The sequence below is a fragment of the Arvicanthis niloticus genome, chromosome 21 (assembly GCF_011762505.2).
Source record: "Arvicanthis niloticus isolate mArvNil1 chromosome 21, mArvNil1.pat.X, whole genome shotgun sequence".
NCBI classification, from domain to species: domain Eukaryota; kingdom Metazoa; phylum Chordata; class Mammalia; order Rodentia; family Muridae; genus Arvicanthis; species Arvicanthis niloticus.
In genome coordinates this window covers 38748713-38767709 of record NC_047678.1, presented here as the reverse complement: position 1 = coordinate 38767709, position 18997 = coordinate 38748713, and the positions used below count along the sequence as shown (strand labels likewise).

General features: G+C 46.9%; 1 protein-coding gene across 3 annotated transcripts; it reads right to left on the bottom strand.

Moving 5' to 3' along the window:
* Positions 1-1029: 1029 nt before the first annotated feature.
* Positions 1030-8843, bottom strand: Eomes (eomesodermin). 3 transcript variants are annotated; one of them, XM_034484088.2, is made up of 6 exons: positions 7543-8843; positions 6419-6573; positions 5655-5776; positions 4902-5060; positions 4755-4816; positions 1030-2892 (listed from the first exon to the last, which is right to left on the bottom strand). In XM_034484088.2, the coding sequence occupies exons 1-6, from the start codon at positions 8427-8429 to the stop codon at positions 2154-2156; spliced, it is 2124 nt and encodes a 707-aa protein (XP_034339979.1). In that variant the 5' UTR covers positions 8430-8843; the 3' UTR covers positions 1030-2153. The 3 variants fall into 3 exon arrangements, with proteins under 3 accessions (XP_034339979.1, XP_034339980.1, XP_076773507.1); XM_034484089.2 differs by having other exon boundaries at positions 1030-2835; XM_076917392.1 differs by having other exon boundaries at positions 2510-2693.
* Positions 8844-18997: the final 10154 nt, after the last annotated feature.

Below are 18997 nucleotides of genomic sequence, written 5' to 3'. Positions count from 1 at the left end.
AGGAAGGGAGAGGGACTGTCCATAACCCAGGTATATCTTCTGGCAACCTTAATTGGGCGCAGAAGGGGAGGAGGGCCCGACTGATTGCTTGCCTCCCCACAGCTAATCCTCTTAGCAGCTGCATTTCCGCGCTCCGCAGTTAAAATGACCCTCCCAGCTAGACCTTTACCCCAGGATGAGAAGGGGCTCCAAGGGTTTGCAAGCTGGGCTTTAAGCCGTCTGCAGATAGCCCGACGGGACGTCTGGCAGGGGGCGGGGAGGGCCATCTTCCCCTAACTGCTTGGTCTTCCGCACACCTAGGGTTCAGTGAGGGCCTGGAGTGCCCTTCACCGTCTGAGATGAACCGCTGTCCAGATGCTGTTTGCAGAGCTACAGTGTACCAGACAAATGGAAAACTTCTTTGTGACTGCCGCGCCTGAGTCCTGGAAGAAATTTAGCTGAGGGTAAGGCGAGCGAGGACAGCAGCTGCACCAGCCGCGGAAAACCGCAGATGGGTGCTATAGGGTGAGCAAACATCGCGCCCCTGCGGGTTTAAGGTACCCGGAACTCGTAGGCTCTCGAATGGCCACGGGGGTTCCCATGAAGCTTACGTGGGTCTACGAACGGGTCGCCTAAAGCAAACCCAGGAAAAGAACTGAATGACTAAGGGCCGGGGTGGAGGATAGGAAGCTAGGATTAAACCTGCAGAGCACAGTCTTGCATCTCCGGGGCAAACACTCCTTCCCCACCCCCACCCCCAGCCAACACCCATTGTCCACACTTCCTAGTGGGGCAAGGAAGTCGATCCCGTTCATCTTTGGAGTTGGGGAGATAAATAGTTAAAAGATTCTAGAGTCTTCTATGGAGGGGGGCAAGGTGAGAATGAGTGTGTGTGTGTGTGTGTGTGTGTGTGTGTGAGAGAGAGAGAGAGAGAGAGAGAGAGAGAGAGAGAAAGAGAGAGAGAGAGATCACTCTGGAAAAGGGACAGAAGGAAACAAAATTAAATAAAATCCATAGTACAGAAGACAGAGCTATACCCGTTCCCTTATTGAACCACATTTATTAAAAATGACTTACGACTGTACATAAAAATTCAGAATCTCTAAAAAGCCTATAGGAACTGTGATGTCATATTACTTTTTTTTTTCCACATTTACCGAAGGGGAAGGGGGGATGAGCAAGGAAAGAGAATTAAGCAGGATTTTTTTCCCCCTTTAAGCGTGGTAGGTAGAAGTGAGTAAGGAGGCAGCTGAGTATTTAGCTAAGTAGACAGAATATCTCCAAGATGTGAATCCCTCCTCTTAACCCTGCAGCTGTGTTTCGGAAAACTCTTTACAACGCCAAAGCACCAACTTTACATTATTTTTATCTGATACCTAGGCAGTTGAATTTGTACAATAGATTCCAGATTATTCTAAGGTGTCTAAACATACAATTGTACATGTAATTTCTCTCTTCCTCTCTGATCCTCCTGCCTTCTACAGGTCATCCCAGCCACACAGAGCCAGCCCTATAACAAATGGTTTATTCCAAAATTCTGCAAGGAATTGCAGGCAGTGAATACAAGTTAGCCACTTGAACATTAGGGTTTTTTTTTTTTTTTCCCCTTGACTCTCAGGCTCAGCCTCTTCAGCCCATGGCAGAAGCTATCTCTGTGAAGAGTCCACTGTTGGAACTCAAGGCCCAATCCTTCTCTTCTTGAAGCAAAAATATTTTAACCCTCTGGGTTGCTGTTTGCTTAAAGATTTACGAGTAGAAATGAGAGCCAAAGGGTTTTTTTTTTTCCTTGTTTGTTTGTTTTCTGTCATGTTTTCTTGCTTTTGAAATTCATTTAATAGCACCTGGTACTCACTCTTCATAGCTTGCCTTTTCCGAATGTTTCTCATTTCCTTTCCCATAAATGAATCCAGCACCTTGAATGACCTCTGAGTTTTAAAACACTCCTGAGTCCTTCATAGCTTTATTTTACAAAGAAAGAAACCAATTTCTTGCTAGGTCTGGTTCAGTTAGTTACCTGCGGCCATGGCAGAGCTTTGGCGCCTTCTCTCAGAGAATTGCACAAAACAGGATACATCAAAGGTGGAAGGCAAAAGTCTTTTTGGTAACCTAGGCAAAGAGAACAACAAAACACCACCAGGTCCATCTGGTAAGACATTAGAGGTTAAAAGAACGCTTTAAGGAGTCGTGTAGAAAGCATAATACGCCCCCATGCCTTTTGAGGTGTCTTTACTGTACTCCTCAGTGTTAATGTCCTCACACTTTATGGGGGGCGAATTTCCATTGCTGGAGGTGCTGGGAGACAGGCGCTTTCTCTTGCAAGCACTGTTGTACACCCCGGAATCGTTGGAGTCTAGAGACTTGATGGAGGGTGGAGTCTCTATCCAGGAGGAGCTAATCTCTTCTTTGACTTTTTCCTTGGCAAGCTGATCTTCTGGAAAGACAGGTGGGCTCATTCTGGAGGTCCATGGTAGTCCAGCTGCCATCTTCCTCTGATAAGCGCCCCGACCTCCCCACCCTGCCATCGCAGGGAAGGTCGGGTCAGGATAATATCCCAGGGCATGGGATGTCTGGAGGGGCAAGGACTTGATACCATACGGGAGCAAGGGACTGGAAGTGTATTCAGATTCATAGGAGCCGATGTCTAGCTTGTTGGTCACAGGTTGCTGGACAGGCGTGACAAGCCACCGCTGGGGAGGGTTGGCCACCTCTTCGCTCTGCTGGGGTGAGAGGAGGCCGTTGGTCTGTGGCACGGTTCTCTCACCGTTATAATATCGGGCTTGAGGCAAAGTGTTGACAAAGGGCTCCGGGAAGAAGTTTTGAACGCCGTACCGACCTCCAGGGACAATCTGATGGGATCTAGGAGAATCCGTGGGAGATGGAGTTAACCTGTCATTTTCTGATGCGGTGTACATGCTACAATACAAAGAGAGACACTTAAAAATAAAAAAAACAACCCTCACGATGTCCCCAAACACGCTGCCTCCCAGAAACTAGAGCCTTGTGCTGCCAACTGTCTGAGTCGTGCCAAACAAGGAGAACAGAGTGGATTCCCCACTCCTTAAGGACTCAGATATTTCCTATGTGAAACTGGGATCTGTGGCTATATCATTGGGTAGAAGGCTAGGCTTGTCAGCATGGACACAGGCCTGGGTTCTGTCTGCAGCTCAACATAAATCAGACAAGGTGGCAGAGGCCTGTAATCCCAGCACTGGGGAGGTGGAAGCTGGAGGTCAGAGGTGAAAGGTCATTGGAGCTACACAGCCAGTTTGAGGCCGGCCTGAGTCATATGAGACCCTGCCTCAACATGAATAAATATGGAAAATATACTGTACAAGTGCTCACACAGGAAGGGCTAGAGCAACCCTTGCTAATCAACGGGGCAGACAGAGTGCCGGCCGGAAGGCAGGCATCACAACTGCGTTTCAAGAAGCAGGGCCATGATAGTTGAGTGTTGGGAAAAACACATCTTTTTCGTTGTTTTTTTTTTTTTTTTTTTCTCTTGTAACACCAAAGGAGGGGGAAAATCTTCTAGTGTTGCTTTTTAAAAGTTGGACCAGGAACTGGAGGATCAAGAACTGCTTTTGAAGAAGACTAGAGTTTGGTTGGAAGCACACACATCAGCTGGCTGACAGCCACCAGTAACTCCAGTTCTAAGGGATCTGACACCTCTGGCCTACTGATGCCCACATGCATGAGCACAGACCCACACAGAGACACAAAGGCACACAATTAAAAGTAAAAAAAAAAAAAAAAAAAAAAAAAAAAAAAAAAAAAAGCCGGGCGGTGGTGGCGCACGTCTTTAATCCCAGCACTTGGGAGGCAGAGGCAGGTGGATTTCTGAGTTCGAGGCCAGCCTGGTCTACAGACTGAGTTCCAGAAAAGCCAGAGCTATACAGAGAAACCCTGTCTCGAAAAACAACAACAACAGAAAACAAAAACAAACAGAAAATAGTAATAATAGTTGAGCTGGGAGGTGATGGCACATGCCTTTGATCCCAGCTCTTGGAGGTAGGTGGATGTGAGTTCGAGGCCAGCCCGGTCTACAGAGAGAGTTCCGGGACAGCCAGGGCTACATGAAGAAACGCTGACTCAAAAAAAAAAAAACAAAAATAAATAGATTAATTAATTAATTCATGTTGGATGAAATAAAAAGGAAATAGACATAAATAACAGGGATTCTAAAAAAAATTCGAATCCATATTTAAGTGTAGAAAAGAAAAAGAAACTTCATGTTTAAACCTCGACATTCTTTAACAGAACCTGAAGCAAGATTGTTCGAGGCCAGTATATACAAAAGTAGGGATGGGGCTATAGCTCAATGGTAGCGTGCTTGCCTTGCATGTACAAGGTCCTGAGTTCAATCCCCAGTGTGTGTGTGTGTGTGTGTGTGTGTGTGTGTGTCTGTGTGCCTGTGTGTGTGTGTGTGTTTCAGCAAAAATAAACAGGAAGATAGGTAAGAAAAAAAAAATCCCAAATATAAAATGTCATACTAAATATGTCCTCAGGGAAATGATGATTCATTTCCTGCTAAAGGTGACCCAGCAAATGGGCTTGAAGACCAAACTTGATTGACAGATTGATTGTGTAGCTCACACAAAGCCTGGGTGTGGCAGCCCATGCTAGTGAGCTCAGTCGGGGCTAGGGGGTCGGAGGCAGAAAGATCCTAAATTCAAGGTCACATCAACTCCACAGCAAGTTGCAGGCAGCCTGGAATATAGACTCTTGTCTTTTAAAAGGAGATGACCACGCTGGGTGTGAAGGAAAGCAGTACTTACGAATCGTAGTTGTCCCGGAAGCCTTTGGCGAAGGGGTTATGGTCGATCTTGAGCTGGGTAATCTAGATAGGAGAGAAGAATAGTAAGTGAGAGCTTTATCTCTCTAGGCCTAGCCTGAGAGGGTCGTGCGGCCGGCGGGGCACTCACATCCGTGTTTTGGTAGGCAGTCACGGCGATGAATTGTGTCTCTGAGAAGGTGAAGGTCTGGGTCTTGGAAGGCTCATTCAAGTCCTCCACACCATCCTCTGTCACTTCCACGATGTGCAGTCGTGGTTGGTATTTGTGCAAAGATTGCAACACTATCATCTGGGGATAGGACAGAAAAGAGAGACTTTCAGAGGTCTAAGAAGCAGGTTTTAACAAACCGTACATTTTGAGACGAGATTTCTGCTTGCTCCTGATTGACTACAGCTTTTTTTTTTTAAGGGGGGTGGGGATTTTTTTGTTTTTTAAGATTCTTTAAAAAATTTTAAGAACCTTGGGATTAACACTTTTGAAACTTAAAGTCCCAACTCTGAAATGGAAATGACAGAGCACATCTGTAATCGAAACATCTGAGACTGGGAGGTAGGAGGGTCAGTAGTTCAAGGCCAGCCTGGGCTACATATACAAGACCCACTCCCCAAGATAAACAAACAAACAAAAAAAAAAAACAATCAAAACAAAAACAAGAGTGTCTGTGTATTTGATAAACACTCTTTCCTTTTGGCTCCCCAAATCCTCTCTAACTTTTGATGTTTCTATGCATAATAGTAAGAAAGTACGAACGACAAAGGCAAATAAATAAATTTAAAAGTGAGCAAAGTCCCAACTGTAAATACTTAACTAGGCACACTGACAAAAGAATGAGCTGTCCAAGAGGCCCCAGCCAGAAGACACCAGCTCTCCCAGTCCCCTTACCTGTGTGTTGTTGTTGTTAGCGCCTTTGTTATTGGTGAGTTTTAACTTCCCAAAGGAAATCTCCTGCCTCATCCAGTGGGAGCCAGTGTTGGGAGATTCTGGGTGAACGTACATCTTGTTGCCTACGAGGAAAAAGAAAGCAAACATAAGCAAATGAAAGGAGAGAGCGGTCACACAGACAGGTCGGGGAGGATGTCTGTTAGCTGGGCTTGAATTTGCAGCAGCCTCCTCCTGTGGAGGTCTGTTGGCCGAAATCAGTGGATCCCAGCGGGACTCCAGTCACTCCCTCCTGGGCCAGGGTGCTCCCAGCCTTCCTTAATCAAGGCATTCCAATCAGCAGCCTCTCCAAACTTAAAAACAGAGCCAAGAGGAGAGGAGATGGCTCTTGATTCTTGGTCTGAGGCCTTAAGCTGAAGGGGAAGTGCCTCACTGAATACTTAACTTTTATAGATTAAGTTAAAGGTGGCCTGGGCTTTCTCAAGAGAATTCTATAATGCCAGGAACATTTACCAGGGACTTTTCCCGAACCCAGAACTTCATTTGGTTATTCATTTCTCAAACATAGTTTCATAGGGTCAAGGTAAAGGTTTGATACATAATAAGAAACAAGAAAAATGACGGTGCAAATTTCTCCCCTTCAGCAGAAGGCAGCTCTATGCTAACATCTCCAGGCCCCAGGTTGAGGCGACAAGCTTGATTTAAATGCAGCTGGTCCAGCACTGGGGCTCCGATCTCTTCCCGGCCCAGGCCTCCTCCCTCCTCACCCTGCATGTTATTGTCCGCTTTGCCGCAGGTCACCCACTTGCCCCCCTGGAAGCGCCAGTGGTTAGGGTCAGCCAGAACCACTTCCACGAACACATTGTAGTGGGCGGTGGGATTGAGTCCGTTTATGTTGAAGCTCAAGAAAGGAAACATGCGCCTGTGCAAAGAACAGAATCAGAGGAAATAATTTAAGTAGGGACGTCCAGGAGTGGCTGTGGTCCTCCTGGACACACTAGGAGGCTGCAATAAGCAGCAAACAAAAATGGCTCCTACGGCCTGAAACTAAGAAAATGGTTTTAAATTGACAGTTTTTTTTTTTGGAACAGCCTCCAAATCAATATTTTTCCCTAATTCACATTTTCTGAGACATCCATTTACACAATAGGGTCTTGCAGGTGCCTACTGGTTTTCTTTCTGAAAATCCGAAAATTATTTTTAAAGGCACAGGTGACTGAAAACATTAGGCCAGCGCGCGCCCGATTACACACACACACACACACACACACACACACACACACACACACACACTCAACGAGTCTTCTTTGAGTCCCTGTCTGCCAATATTCACTCTTCACTTCCTCAAGAAATAGCTGTTGGCAGTTCGAAGGTGTGCCAGAACTTTCTGGTCCCTTCCCCCGCAAGCAGACCCTCTCCCCCAAACATCTGGCTCCAGAAACTGTCTACCTACCCACCAGCTCAAACCGACTTCTTTCTGCTCTTCTCAGAGAAGCGCCCCACCATGCCACGGAGCTTTAAACAGCCGCATTTCAAACACTCGTGCGTAGGCCGCGGCCAAGCTCCAGCCAGCTCTCTTTCCCCCCCATCCAGCCCACAAGTCTCATGCTGTAAACCCAGAAGCCAGCGGGTCACGTAGATCCGCCCTCAAGGGTCCATTCCCAAATCTCCATCTCCGCCTCCTCCTCCTCCCAGTCAATCCAGGTGAGGGTGACTAGAGGGGAGAGTAACGTGGGCTCAGAGCCCAAGCCACAGGTGTGCGTTAGGAATGGACAGGGACCCGACTTTGGAAATATGATGTCCCCTTTTACAGCGTGCATTTAAACACTCTAAGCAGAGCGCACGGTGAACCCACAACCCGGCGCCAGGGGCCCCTCCACCCTGCACTCACCTGCCCTGTTTGGTGATGATCATCTCAGTTTGGTGCCGATGGAATTTGAGCCATAGGGGCCGGTTGCACAGGTAGACATGGGCGCGGAAGCCGGAGCCAGGCACCCCTAGGCCCCCCAGTCCTCCGCAAGACCCTGCCGCTGAGGTTCCGGCGTATGGCCCGTAAAGCGGGGAGCCCTGGCCGTAGGGATAGGCGCCAGGACCGCCGGCCCCGCCGCCGCTGCTACCAGCGGCGCTCCCCGAGCCTGCGGCGGGGCCGAACTGCGCCCTCGCGGGCGGGCACACGGCGGCGGGGAATCCACGGGGGGGCAGCATGGAGCCGTAGGGGTAGCGCGCGCCATTGGACGCGGGGTACACGGATCCGTGGGCCGTTCCAGCCGCCGCCGGGTACTGGAAGAGCGAGCAGGGCGCGGCGAGCTCGGAGCCCTGCGGTCCCGGCGACGGGAGGTAGTAGCGCTCGGAGCTCAGGCTGTCCATGGAGTAGCGCGCAGTGGCCGCGGCAGTGGCGGCGGAGGGCAGCTCCTCCTCCGCGCACGGAGAGCCCTTGCGGCCGTCCGGGGGCCCGGGCTTGGCCACCGCCGAGGCGCTGCCGAAAGTGTCCCCGGTGTCCGCGTCACTGAGCATGGCCGCGGGAGCCCCCGCGCTGGCGCCTGCGGGTTCTGTGCTCCCCGCCTGGCACGGGAGACTGCCTGGAAACTTCTTGGACGCTTTGTCTAAGTCCAGCCTCTGGGGCGAGGGGGCAGCACCGGGGAGGAGGCTGACGATCCCTCCACCTCCCCCTCCTCCGCCTCCTCCTCCTCCTCCTCCTCCGCGAGCACTCTCTAGCGAGTAGAAGTGCGCGCCCGGCAGGTTCACTGAGCTCACCAGGAGCTGCTCTCCCAACTGCATGCTTTAGCGAATCGCAGACGGCAGCCGGCTGCCTCCTCGCCTCCCGCGGCCTGGCTATAAATGCTGGCTAGGGGAGCCAGCGCCCTCTTCCGAAGGGAAGGTAACGTCCCCTTCCTCCCTCGCCTGGGCTACCCACCTGCGGACCTGCGGGGCGGCTTCAGGGCGCGCCCCAATCCAGCGTCCTTTCCACAAGGGAACAAACCCGGGGTTGTAGGTGTCCCCTTTCTTCCTTCCTTCCTTCCTTCCTTCCTTCCTTCCTTCCTTCCTTCCTTCCTTCCTTTCTTCCTTCCTTCTTTCCTTGTCTAACCACAGGACCCCTACACTCACACTCACAAGGAAGAAGATGACTTAGCTCTGAGTTCTCATTTAGCAACCAGCCTTTTCCTTTCGGCTGCCTCTGCCAAACTCTAGGCCTACTTGACCGCTTGGAAACTTGTGAGCTGTGGTTGGCTGCTTATATATGTGCGGCCAGGGAGGGGCTTCGCAGCCCCATGGCTAGGGAACTTTGCTATTGGCTGTTAGAGGTGACACTAATTCAATTAAGTATTTATTAATTGGATCAGGTCGCCTGTGAGTTTCTTTTTCTCTTAGCCTGTTTGGCTGTTACTGCTGGTTTGGTGTTTCTTTAAGCGTCTTTGGGGGACCTATATCCCACCGAGAATCAATCCTGGTGTTCCCGGTGTCTATATGGCGCTGGAGAAATGGGTTTGAAGTCTGAGAACACAGTCATAGGAGTCATTCCTGAACTCGGGTCTAGTTTGTCAGGTCCTAGGGGCCCGCGCAGGCTTCTTTAACAAGCTCCCTGATCGTAAGAAGGCGCAGGTCCCCGGGGGTGCAAATCTGGGGCAGGGTTGAAGAGCGACCCAAAGTGTCTGCGCACACCCTCCTTCTGACTTCCTGGCCTTTAACACACAGGAACCGCTTTTTTTTTCCCCCCTGTCCCATCTTCTTACGTTAAAGAGTTGGTGGAGAGACACCTCGCGTTCAGCTTTTGGGATTCCAGGGATGGCGAAAGGATTCCTCGTCTGAATCAGAAACCCCAGCTTCTAGCCTCTGAAGTGGGCTGCTGACCGAACAAGCCAAGCACTCAATATTACAACCGCGCTAACAAACCTACTTCCTGGAGGCCGTCACTTTCATTGCTTATAATTTAAACAAAATTCCCTCTGCTCCGTTTTCCTGAATCATGGATGTTTCCTACCTCCCCCAACCCCTGCTTTCGCCAATATCTTTGGTGGGGACTGACACTAAGACACAAAGGTTCCCTAGCAGCTGTGCAGTTAAGATTCCCTGCGCCTCTCTGCGGCACAATACAGAAGGCAGAATAATTAGTGAAATAATCAGTTTGATATTGAATTAAGCTCCTTTGCTCCAGCTGCCTGTTTTTCCCCCCCTGCGTTTCCGCAAACAGTCAAGGACGGGGCCGTCATATTTTATTGTTTTATTATTACAGAAGAGGAGCACGTTTCGTTGAAGATGAGAAGCCTGAACATTCTCCTCTAATAAGCAATTACGGACGCCTGCAGTAGTCGCTCCAGGAGCGCATTTTCCGGTCGAGATGTGGGGACTCTGCTTCTCCCAACCGAACGCGATCACACGGGAAACTTTTGCCTAGAACAGATGAGGTGGCCGCGGGATTTGCTAAGCGCTCAGGCGCCAGCAGTAGAATCGCGCGAAGCTTTCCAACCTGGATCCAAACCCCGCGAAGCCACGAAGATGGGCGCGCCCGAGTTAGGGAGTGGAGCGGCCCTTCACGGACTCGGCTGCTGTGTGGGATTTTGATAGGATAGTGTAAGTAATAGGTGTTGGGCTCTCGCAAAGCTTTTCAAGTGGTTTGGAACAACAACCTTGTCAATTTTGGTTCAGAGAACTCGGGCTGACATCCTGCGCGCTCAGCCCTGAGATCCCAGAATTTGGGCTCAGGCTCTGGCATGGCAGCCTGCTCGGGTTACCTTACTAATCTTATTTTGTTTTGATGCAAAGAAACCTTAGGGATTAATTTTTATTCCCCTCACAGAGTGCAAGATATTCAACATGAAGATTCCACAAGGGGGATGAGAGTTCCAAGAAAAGGCCCTTACTGAGCTGGCGACTCAGCCCGGAGTCTTCCTTAGCCTTGTCCTGAGCTGCAGGATGTCTGAGGGAAAAGTAGGTGTGAGACTGAATCTCACGTTATCTGCAGATAGGGTGACTGAAGTTATATGTCAGTTTTGCATTATAACACACCCAGAAGTAGGGTCCCTTCAAAATACTTTGAAAATACCGAGGAAACCCTGGCGTGGCACAGTGCCACCACAGGCAACGGGCATCGTTCAGACCCACTCTGGCGCAAGTAACTCAGACCAGCTGTCCCCCTAACCACATCAGAACTGGGTTCACTCTACCCTACCCCTAGAGCAAGCTCGCGAAGGAAGGCACATAGGTTCATTTCTCGTGCCATCAGATTATTAACTCCGTATAATTCAATTTGTGTAATTAGGATTTGAGAGGATTCCTGGGACCACCACCTTAGTAAATAGACTTTTATCTGATTTCTGACACATTTTACAGATGGAGAAATAAACAGAAATTCAACAAGAATCAAAACAAGAGCGCTAGGAAACTCTTTTGGGCCCCAGGAATTTTGAGATATGGGGAATTTATTAATATTAACCTTATTGTTATTATATATCAGTGTAACTGTCAATCACATGATGATCTCCCCTTTAAAATGGCGAAAAGCGCCATATCAACTAAAAATATTTTTCCTAGCTTCATGGAGACAAAAAAAATCAAATATTTCTATGTTAATTAACTTATATTTTATTACTATTACTTATGGACTACATTAGTCCCAAGTACTTGAGTACCGTGGAGGACAGACAAATCTATGATTTTTCTACTTGGGAAGGGCTTTTTTTTTTTTTTTTTTCCTGGCTCAGTAATACTTATAGAGAAAGAGAGGTAAAATCAATGTTTTCTTGTGTCTCAGCCACACTTTAAAATCCAAGACCTCTTTTTCCAGAAGTCAGAAGAGAAAACAAAGCAAAAGCACATGTCAGGCAGCACCTCACTTAGCCTGGGTGAACAAATAGCAGGACCTTCCGCTCTGTTTGCTGTTTGATTTCAATTACACCCCAAGCTTCATGAAATCCAAATGAGACATTTATTGAAAGGTGCCTGGTTTTCTGTGGCTTAACAGACAGTGATACGTTGAACAAAAACATCAACAGTGGGGAGGAGATCCTGGCAGTCCCAGACACAGTGGTGGCTGGCTTAACTCAAATACCTCACTTTGTAGCCTGAGATGGAACAAGCAGGAACCTCTGGAGGCTGAAGGAAGCCAAGACCAAGCCTGGGGTGTGAGCATATTAAAGATCTCATACTTGTCCCAAACAATAACAACTTTGTACCACCAGATCATATCTTAGTGATGACACCAACTTGGCCTGTGGTCTCTTGTCTTTTCTTCTCCTTACAGGTAACCCATAGCAATGCTTGAATTTGTTAATAGTAAAACTAAGAGGCTTTGGGGAACCACAACAATATAATGTAACACACGCACACACACACACACACTTACAGAGGAGAATTATAGATCAGTGCAATGATATATGATTTGGAGCCCATCCACTCCCCATCCCCCACACAACCAAGGGGGCCCATATAAATGCCCCAATAAATTCTATTATTTTCACCCTCACTAAAAATGTGTTATCAAAACACGGTCCATGTTATTCAAACACTTTGTAAATTCTGAACAGACTTGCTGCATGCTCTCCTTTTAACCCTAGGAAAACATTCCAACATTAACGGGTCACCAGCACTTTGCCTGGACTCTGGGAAAATGTCAATGGGTTTTTTGTGGCAAGTTGGTCCTTTTACTATTTATCTATGGCCCTCTCTTTGTTGATGTTACATTTTATTTCACCATCTAAGGTTCACTGTTTGGCCCTTTCTTCTCTGATGGCCAGATATACTACTTCTGCCTTATTTCCCAAAGGCAGAGGGAGCTTTCTCCACTGCAAGCTGGCTTGCCTTCCTTCCTTCCTTTCTTCCCATCCTTCCTCTCTGAATCTTCTCTTTTCCCTTCTAAAAATAAACATTTTGACAAAGACAAGTATTCCCTGAGAGAGCTCACCCATATAGTTTCACTTTTGTGGGGATATATTTAAGGTTTTTCCTATTGGGTCATTGAAATAGATGGATAGTTTTGCTTAAAAAAAAAAAAAACACATTAGTATACATACTGAGGTAGATCGATCTCTCTCTCTCTCTCTCTCTCTCTCTCTTTCTCTCTCTCTCTCTCTCTCTCTCTCTCTCATACATACACACACACACACACACACACACACACAATTAAAAGGAGGCCAGAGGCCATGAATTTGAGAGGGGGATACCTGGGCAGGGTTAGAGGGAGAAAAGGAAGACCAAGTGATATAATCATATTTATTTTTAAAAAATAAAAATAAATAAACTCCAGACCTACAACTGTGTGCAGCAAGGGATTATGTTAAATTCACTTATCCTTTTTGAACAAAAATAAGCAAATAAAATTGTCATCTTTGCTAGTACAATTATAGGTCACTGTGATGGTATAAAGAGGAAGGAAAATCCTGGGATGAGAGTTAACTCATATGTTAGAAGTTGCTTTTACAAATGATAACTTTTCCTATGGTATAGCATGATAGGGTATAGTATATATAGTACATATAGTCTATAAACTATATTATATATCATATATATACTATATAGACTATATATAGTATATAACATACTATATATTACCCTTACCTTACCCTTAACCTTACCCTTACTATATATAGTATATAATACACCATATATTACTCTTACCTACCCTTATATATTATATGTTATATGTTATGTTACATGTTAGATATTATACTATATAGTTTATTATGCATAATACATGTTATTTTATATATTATGTATTGTTTATAGTATATATAATATCATATATATATATATATAATATAGCACATATAGTATATATAGCATAATATATATAGTATAATCAGGAATCTCTGACAAGAGGCCTATAATCTTCATTTACATTTATGAAAATTTGTTATTTTTGTTGGCTTTGGTTTTTTGTTTTGTTTTTGTTTTTGTTTTTTTTTTGAGACAAGGTTTCTCTGTGTAGCCCTGGCCGTCCTGGATCTCACTCTGTAGTCCAAGCTGGCCTGGAACTCAGAGATCCACCTGCCTCTGCCTCCTCAGTGCTGGGATTAAAGGCTGTGCTACTGCTGCCCTGTTGTTCTTTTCTTTCACTGTAAATGAATATCAAGATTCAGAAGCTGCTCAATTATCACATTTTTCTCTCTTCATCCTGCTTTGGGAGAACTTTTATTCACACAAATAAGAAAAGCCACATGAGGTGAAAAACCAAAATGCTCTCAGCAAATACATTATTTAAACGTTTGGTTAACTATTGCACCCCTAATGTATGGGAGTTATGTGAAACCCCATATGCCCTTCTTACTTTTCTTCCTCAAACCACCTGGTGCTTGCATGGCACTCATCCACCAAGGGAGAGAGAGTGGCCACGCCATCTGAACCGGAACAGCTAACAGAACTCCCAGCCAGGCTCTGCTCTGTAAGCACAGGGACTCAAGCGAGATCATAGTGGGGACTTTTGTACTTAAAAGAACAAGGGGGAAAAAAAAAAACCTTCCAAATTAATAGGCATGACACTTCACCTTATTTAGACTTAGAGATAAAAATTATTTTTAAAAGACCCTTTCTTTCCAGGTACAAATAACATCTCCCGTTATCACTGGTAGAGTAGGCAGAGCTTTGGAAATGCTCCCTCGGGGGTCTCTCCTGGCACAGGTCCTCAAGATGTCTCTGCACATTGGGTACCCACCCACTCTCATCCCATTGAACCAAGGATTCAAAAATGACATGAGCAGAGAGACTCTTTATCCAGGCCCAAGCTAGAAAGGGAAGAAGAGAAGTCTGTGTTGGAGGCAAAGACTTGGCAGAAATACCAGCCCCTCAGATAACCAAGGAAAACAGAGATAGAAGATGGAAAACAGAGATGGAAGAAAGGAGATCACCTGAGAAGGGAAAAACAAAGCAAAAAAAAAAAAAAAAAACTAAACTAACAAGCAAAAAACAAAAGACAAAACCCAACAAACACAAAGATTGTTCTTGAATCTTTTTCCCTTTCTGGACTCTTAAGACAAAAGCAACACTCAGCATTTTGTGGCTCTGATCAAGCCCCTTAAATAAAACACAAATGCCTCACTGAGCCTGTGGTGGCGCTCCCCTTAAATCTCAGCACTCCTGAGGTGGAGGTGGAGGCTGGCAGATCAGGCCAGTCTTGGTTTACAGAGATCCAGGACAGCCAGAGAAACCCTGTATGGAAAAAAAAAAACAAAAAAAAAAAAAAAAAAAAAAAAAAAAAAAAAAAAAAACAAAAAAAAAACAACAAAAAAAAAAAAACAAAACAAAACAAAAAAAACCCACTAAAAAACTAAAAGAACAAAAAAAAAAAAAAAAAAAAAAAAAAAAAAAAAAAAAAACCACCCCAAAACCAGGCAGAGGCAGGCGGATTTCTGAGTTCAAGGCCAGCCTGGTCTACAGAGTGAGTTCCAGGACAGCCAGAGCTACACAGAGAAACCCTGTCTCGAAAAACAAAACAAAACAAAACACCAAAAAAAAAAAAAAAAAAAAAAAAAAAAAAAAAAAAAAAACCCAAAACTTCTCAATTCCCGTCGTAATACAGTAGTAACACAGCGCACAGTGAGAACAGCACCAAGTCCAAAGGAAGACTCTATTATTTTCCATTAGGCAGACACCCAGCCTTTCTTTTTTTTCCCTTTCTTGCTGAGATACAAGGCTAAATGAAGATAAGCAAACCCCAGTCTGTTTCTTCCCAAGGACCCCCAGTCTGGTGGGGGGCGGGGAGAGGTCAAAGGCAACAGGAAGCAGGAGTAACTCTGAAATGTAGAAGGGTGTCCCCAGCTGTTCTAGCCCCTCCTTTCCATTTCTGGGGTGGAGGGCAGGAATTCTAAGACCTCTCTAGGAAGCACGGCTGGAAAGATGCACTTCAAAGGGAGACAACGGTCTGGGCCGCTAACCCTAGCCTGTCTTCCGTCTACTCAAACGGTCATTAGCATTCTGTTTTTCCCAGGGCCTCCTCCCACCCCACCCAAACCGGGGACTTTGCTTCAGGAAATGGGGCCTTAAGATTAGCGTTTCTTCTCCACCTATTGGTTACAGACCTGGAAAAGGGAGAGAAATGGGAAGCTTGGGGTGAACGTTGGCTTCCGAATGAACCCAGGATAGGAAGTGCAGAAATCCTCCCCTTGGATCACCCCCCTGTGAGTTCCTATGAACCTAGAGCATTGTCAAAAGGAGCCAGCCAGTGAGGCTCTCCTTAAGGCCAGGACGGCCGGAAGACTTGGTAGGGCCTGGAAAGGTGCACTGGATGACATCCTCAGACTGATTAGGAAAGATGCACAGGGAAGGAGCTCTCGGGTCCTCACAGAGCATCCTGCACCCTGCTGGGGACTGACTTCCTGAATGCACAAGAAGGAAAATGGATGTAGCGGCTCACTGTTGGTGCCCAGCCTCCCCACAGTATCTTTGCTATAAGGTCCCTGATAGTCTCGGACTGACTACATTTAAGGGAACCCATGTGCACAGTGCCCACTGGACAGGGTAGCAGAGAAAGTAGACCTGCAAGGTCTGGGCTGGGAGGGTCTCAGAGGAGAGGTTAAATTTGGCAGGGATGCCATGGAGTATGGATCCTTGGGTTTGGGGGACATAGGAGGGTGTGTGTGGCTTTGGGAGAAAACAAACTGACAACATTTGGTGACAGTGCTTTATTTTGTAGTGACCCTGACCCCATTTTATACAGCACCGGGGCTGTGTGTGTGTGTGTATGTATGTGTGTATGTATGTATATGTATTTTGTCAGGATTTCACTATGTAGCCCAGGTTGGCATGCTACTCCAGAGATCTCCCTGTCCCCTCAAATGCTTGGATTACAGATGTGCCACACAATCACACAATGATGGACCTATAGCTTCAGTTTAAAAATCTCCAAGCTAGAAATAACTATAACACGAGGGGACTACTCGACCAGATGGAACTAGGCCAAGGTCTTGGCACACCTTCTCCCATGAAGTCTCTCCTTTTACCGTCATCATTTCATGCATGAGAAACCCTATTTCAGGGGTAAAGAAGTTGAGTGTAGGTGGCATAAAGTGACCAATTGAAGGGCCCATAACCTGTGGGTAGCAAGGCCAGGCGGAACCGGAAGCTTGGAAGGCAGCTTTGCTTTCCCCCTCAAACTCTGAGGCCCTTAACACAAACAAACCCACAAAAAAGAAAGGAAGGAAGGAGAAAAGAAAGAGAGAGGGGGAGGAGGGAAAGAGGGAGGGAGAGAGAGAAAGAGAAAGAGAGAGAGAGAGAGAGAGAGAGAGAGAGAGAGAGAGAGAGAGAGAGAGAGAGAGAGCTGGAGATCTTTTGTGGGGCGTTTCCAAGGGAGCTACTGGGAAGCAATGGCCAGTTAACTCTCGACCCTCCCTTCTTCCAACTTTCTCTTTCTCTTCCCTCTCCCAGCCAGGGGTCCCCATCTCCGACTCCAAGGCTTGCTCCTAGGCTAGGGTTGGCTTGGGGATCTTGGGATGTCACTTCCAGTTTCTTAGCCTGAGGCTGACAGCTGGGAAACCAGAGGCTGTCTTTTGCCCGGTTCCCGGGATTCTGGTAAGAATCCCTCCCTGCATTATGCTGCAGTGGGGTGGTGGAGAAAGAAGCGGTGAAGCCAGCTCCTTTCAGCACTAGGAGGGCACGGGGTTGGCCAACCGCCTCTTAATCTGGTCTGCTCCAGTAGTGTGGGGTGGGGGCTGTGGATCAATTACAGGCTTGGGCTGGAGTCTAGGCTTCCAGCGCTTAAATCCACTGTGCAAAATCTACCAGAGCACACCCCACGGCTTACATCTTCGAACGTACTCCAGTATTGGCGCACCCCTTTTACCATCCCCCACAAATGCCCACCTAGGTCAGAGGACCCAGATCATCTCAGTGAGGTCATTGTTTTTCCTGACTCTATGGCAGATAGTAACTAGACGCCTTGGAGTCCACAACAGTTGGAGGACCTAACAAAAATACGATACGTTATACGTAGTACACGTTGATAAAATATAAATTTAATATATACTTAAAATATACTTGGCAATATTTGGTAGAAGTTTCTTCCTTTCTTTTTCTTTTCTCCTCCTCTCCTTTTTTCTTTGTTTTTTTTTTTTTTTTCTTTTCTTTTTTCCATTTTTGTAGCCCAGTTACTGCTTCTCCTAGTGTCCAGGCAAACAGGATTCATTTCTAATCGTGTGTCCTTTCTGAGGTTACTGTATATTGGACATAGGTGCGCCTGAACTGTTCTCCACCCATCTGCTCGCTTTTGTGCCCGCACCTTGCTTCAGTTTTCACTTAAAATACATCTTCAAGTTGGAGTCTGGGAAAGCCAGCGCGTTTGCACATCTAGGCACACAATTAGAAACGCTTTAAAAGTTTAGTAACGGAAGGAGAAAGAACATGATCAAAATAGGTTGTATGTAAACATTTTTAATTAAACAAAAATTCGTTTTGGTTCGATGGTTTTAGAGCTCCGGGTGCAGCTGCGGATTCAAGTGGTGGTCCTGTCCCGAGTGCTGCGCGAAGCTCCGGGAGAACCCAGTTTGAGCTACTCAAGTCTCTGCGCCCCATTTGGTCAGAGCGCCCAGAATCCCCACCTGGGTCTCACTGTAGGAGTTTCCCTTTCTAAGAGAAAACCCCATTGTTTGTCCTCTGAGACCCCCAGAAGCTGGTAAACAAGGTCTGGGACTAGGTCCTGTGCTCCCAAAGCTAGTGGGAGGAGGAGCTATCTGCCAGACAGCCCCCCTTCCCGCCCCTAAACTGCCCCAGGTCACATCAAAGTCGAGAGCCTGGAAGAGACCTTTAACAGTGTTAGCATCCCGCTGGGCTTGGCTGCTGGGGGTTGAAGTGGTGAACCCCGCCCAGGAGAGACACAGCAAATTTGTAAATCCCACCCCAAATCCTTTTGAGAGGTGGCGCACCCTACGCCATTTTAACCTATGAAGTAGCATCGTGGGGTGCCGACCATCGTGGGGTGCCAGAGTCCATGGGGGCCGTGTCAGGCCCAGGTCCCGGGTGAAGGTGGTGGTAGTTACAGATAGCCTCAAGTCCACCGATGAGAGAATGTAAGAACATAGGCAAACAGGGTAATACAGTGGCTCCCAGTTTGGACTGTATATTGTTAAAATAATCTGTAGTTATTAAAAGTCCCAGTGCCTGGAGACCACTCTAGAACAATTAAATCAGAATTTCGGTGGACGAGACCCAGGTGTTTGGTTGTGCTTTCGTTTTTGTTTTTGTTTTTTTTTAAATAAAAATTATAACTTGCAGTGGAGTTGAAGATGGGCTATGTTTACAGGTCTGGGGGCTGGCTGGGGGAGGCCTGCCGGTAGGTAGAGTTGACCTGGAGAAGGGGAGGTGACAGCCAGAAGAAAGCCTGAAAGAGCTCCTGGCCCAGCCTCCATCTGGTGGTAGTCTGGTAC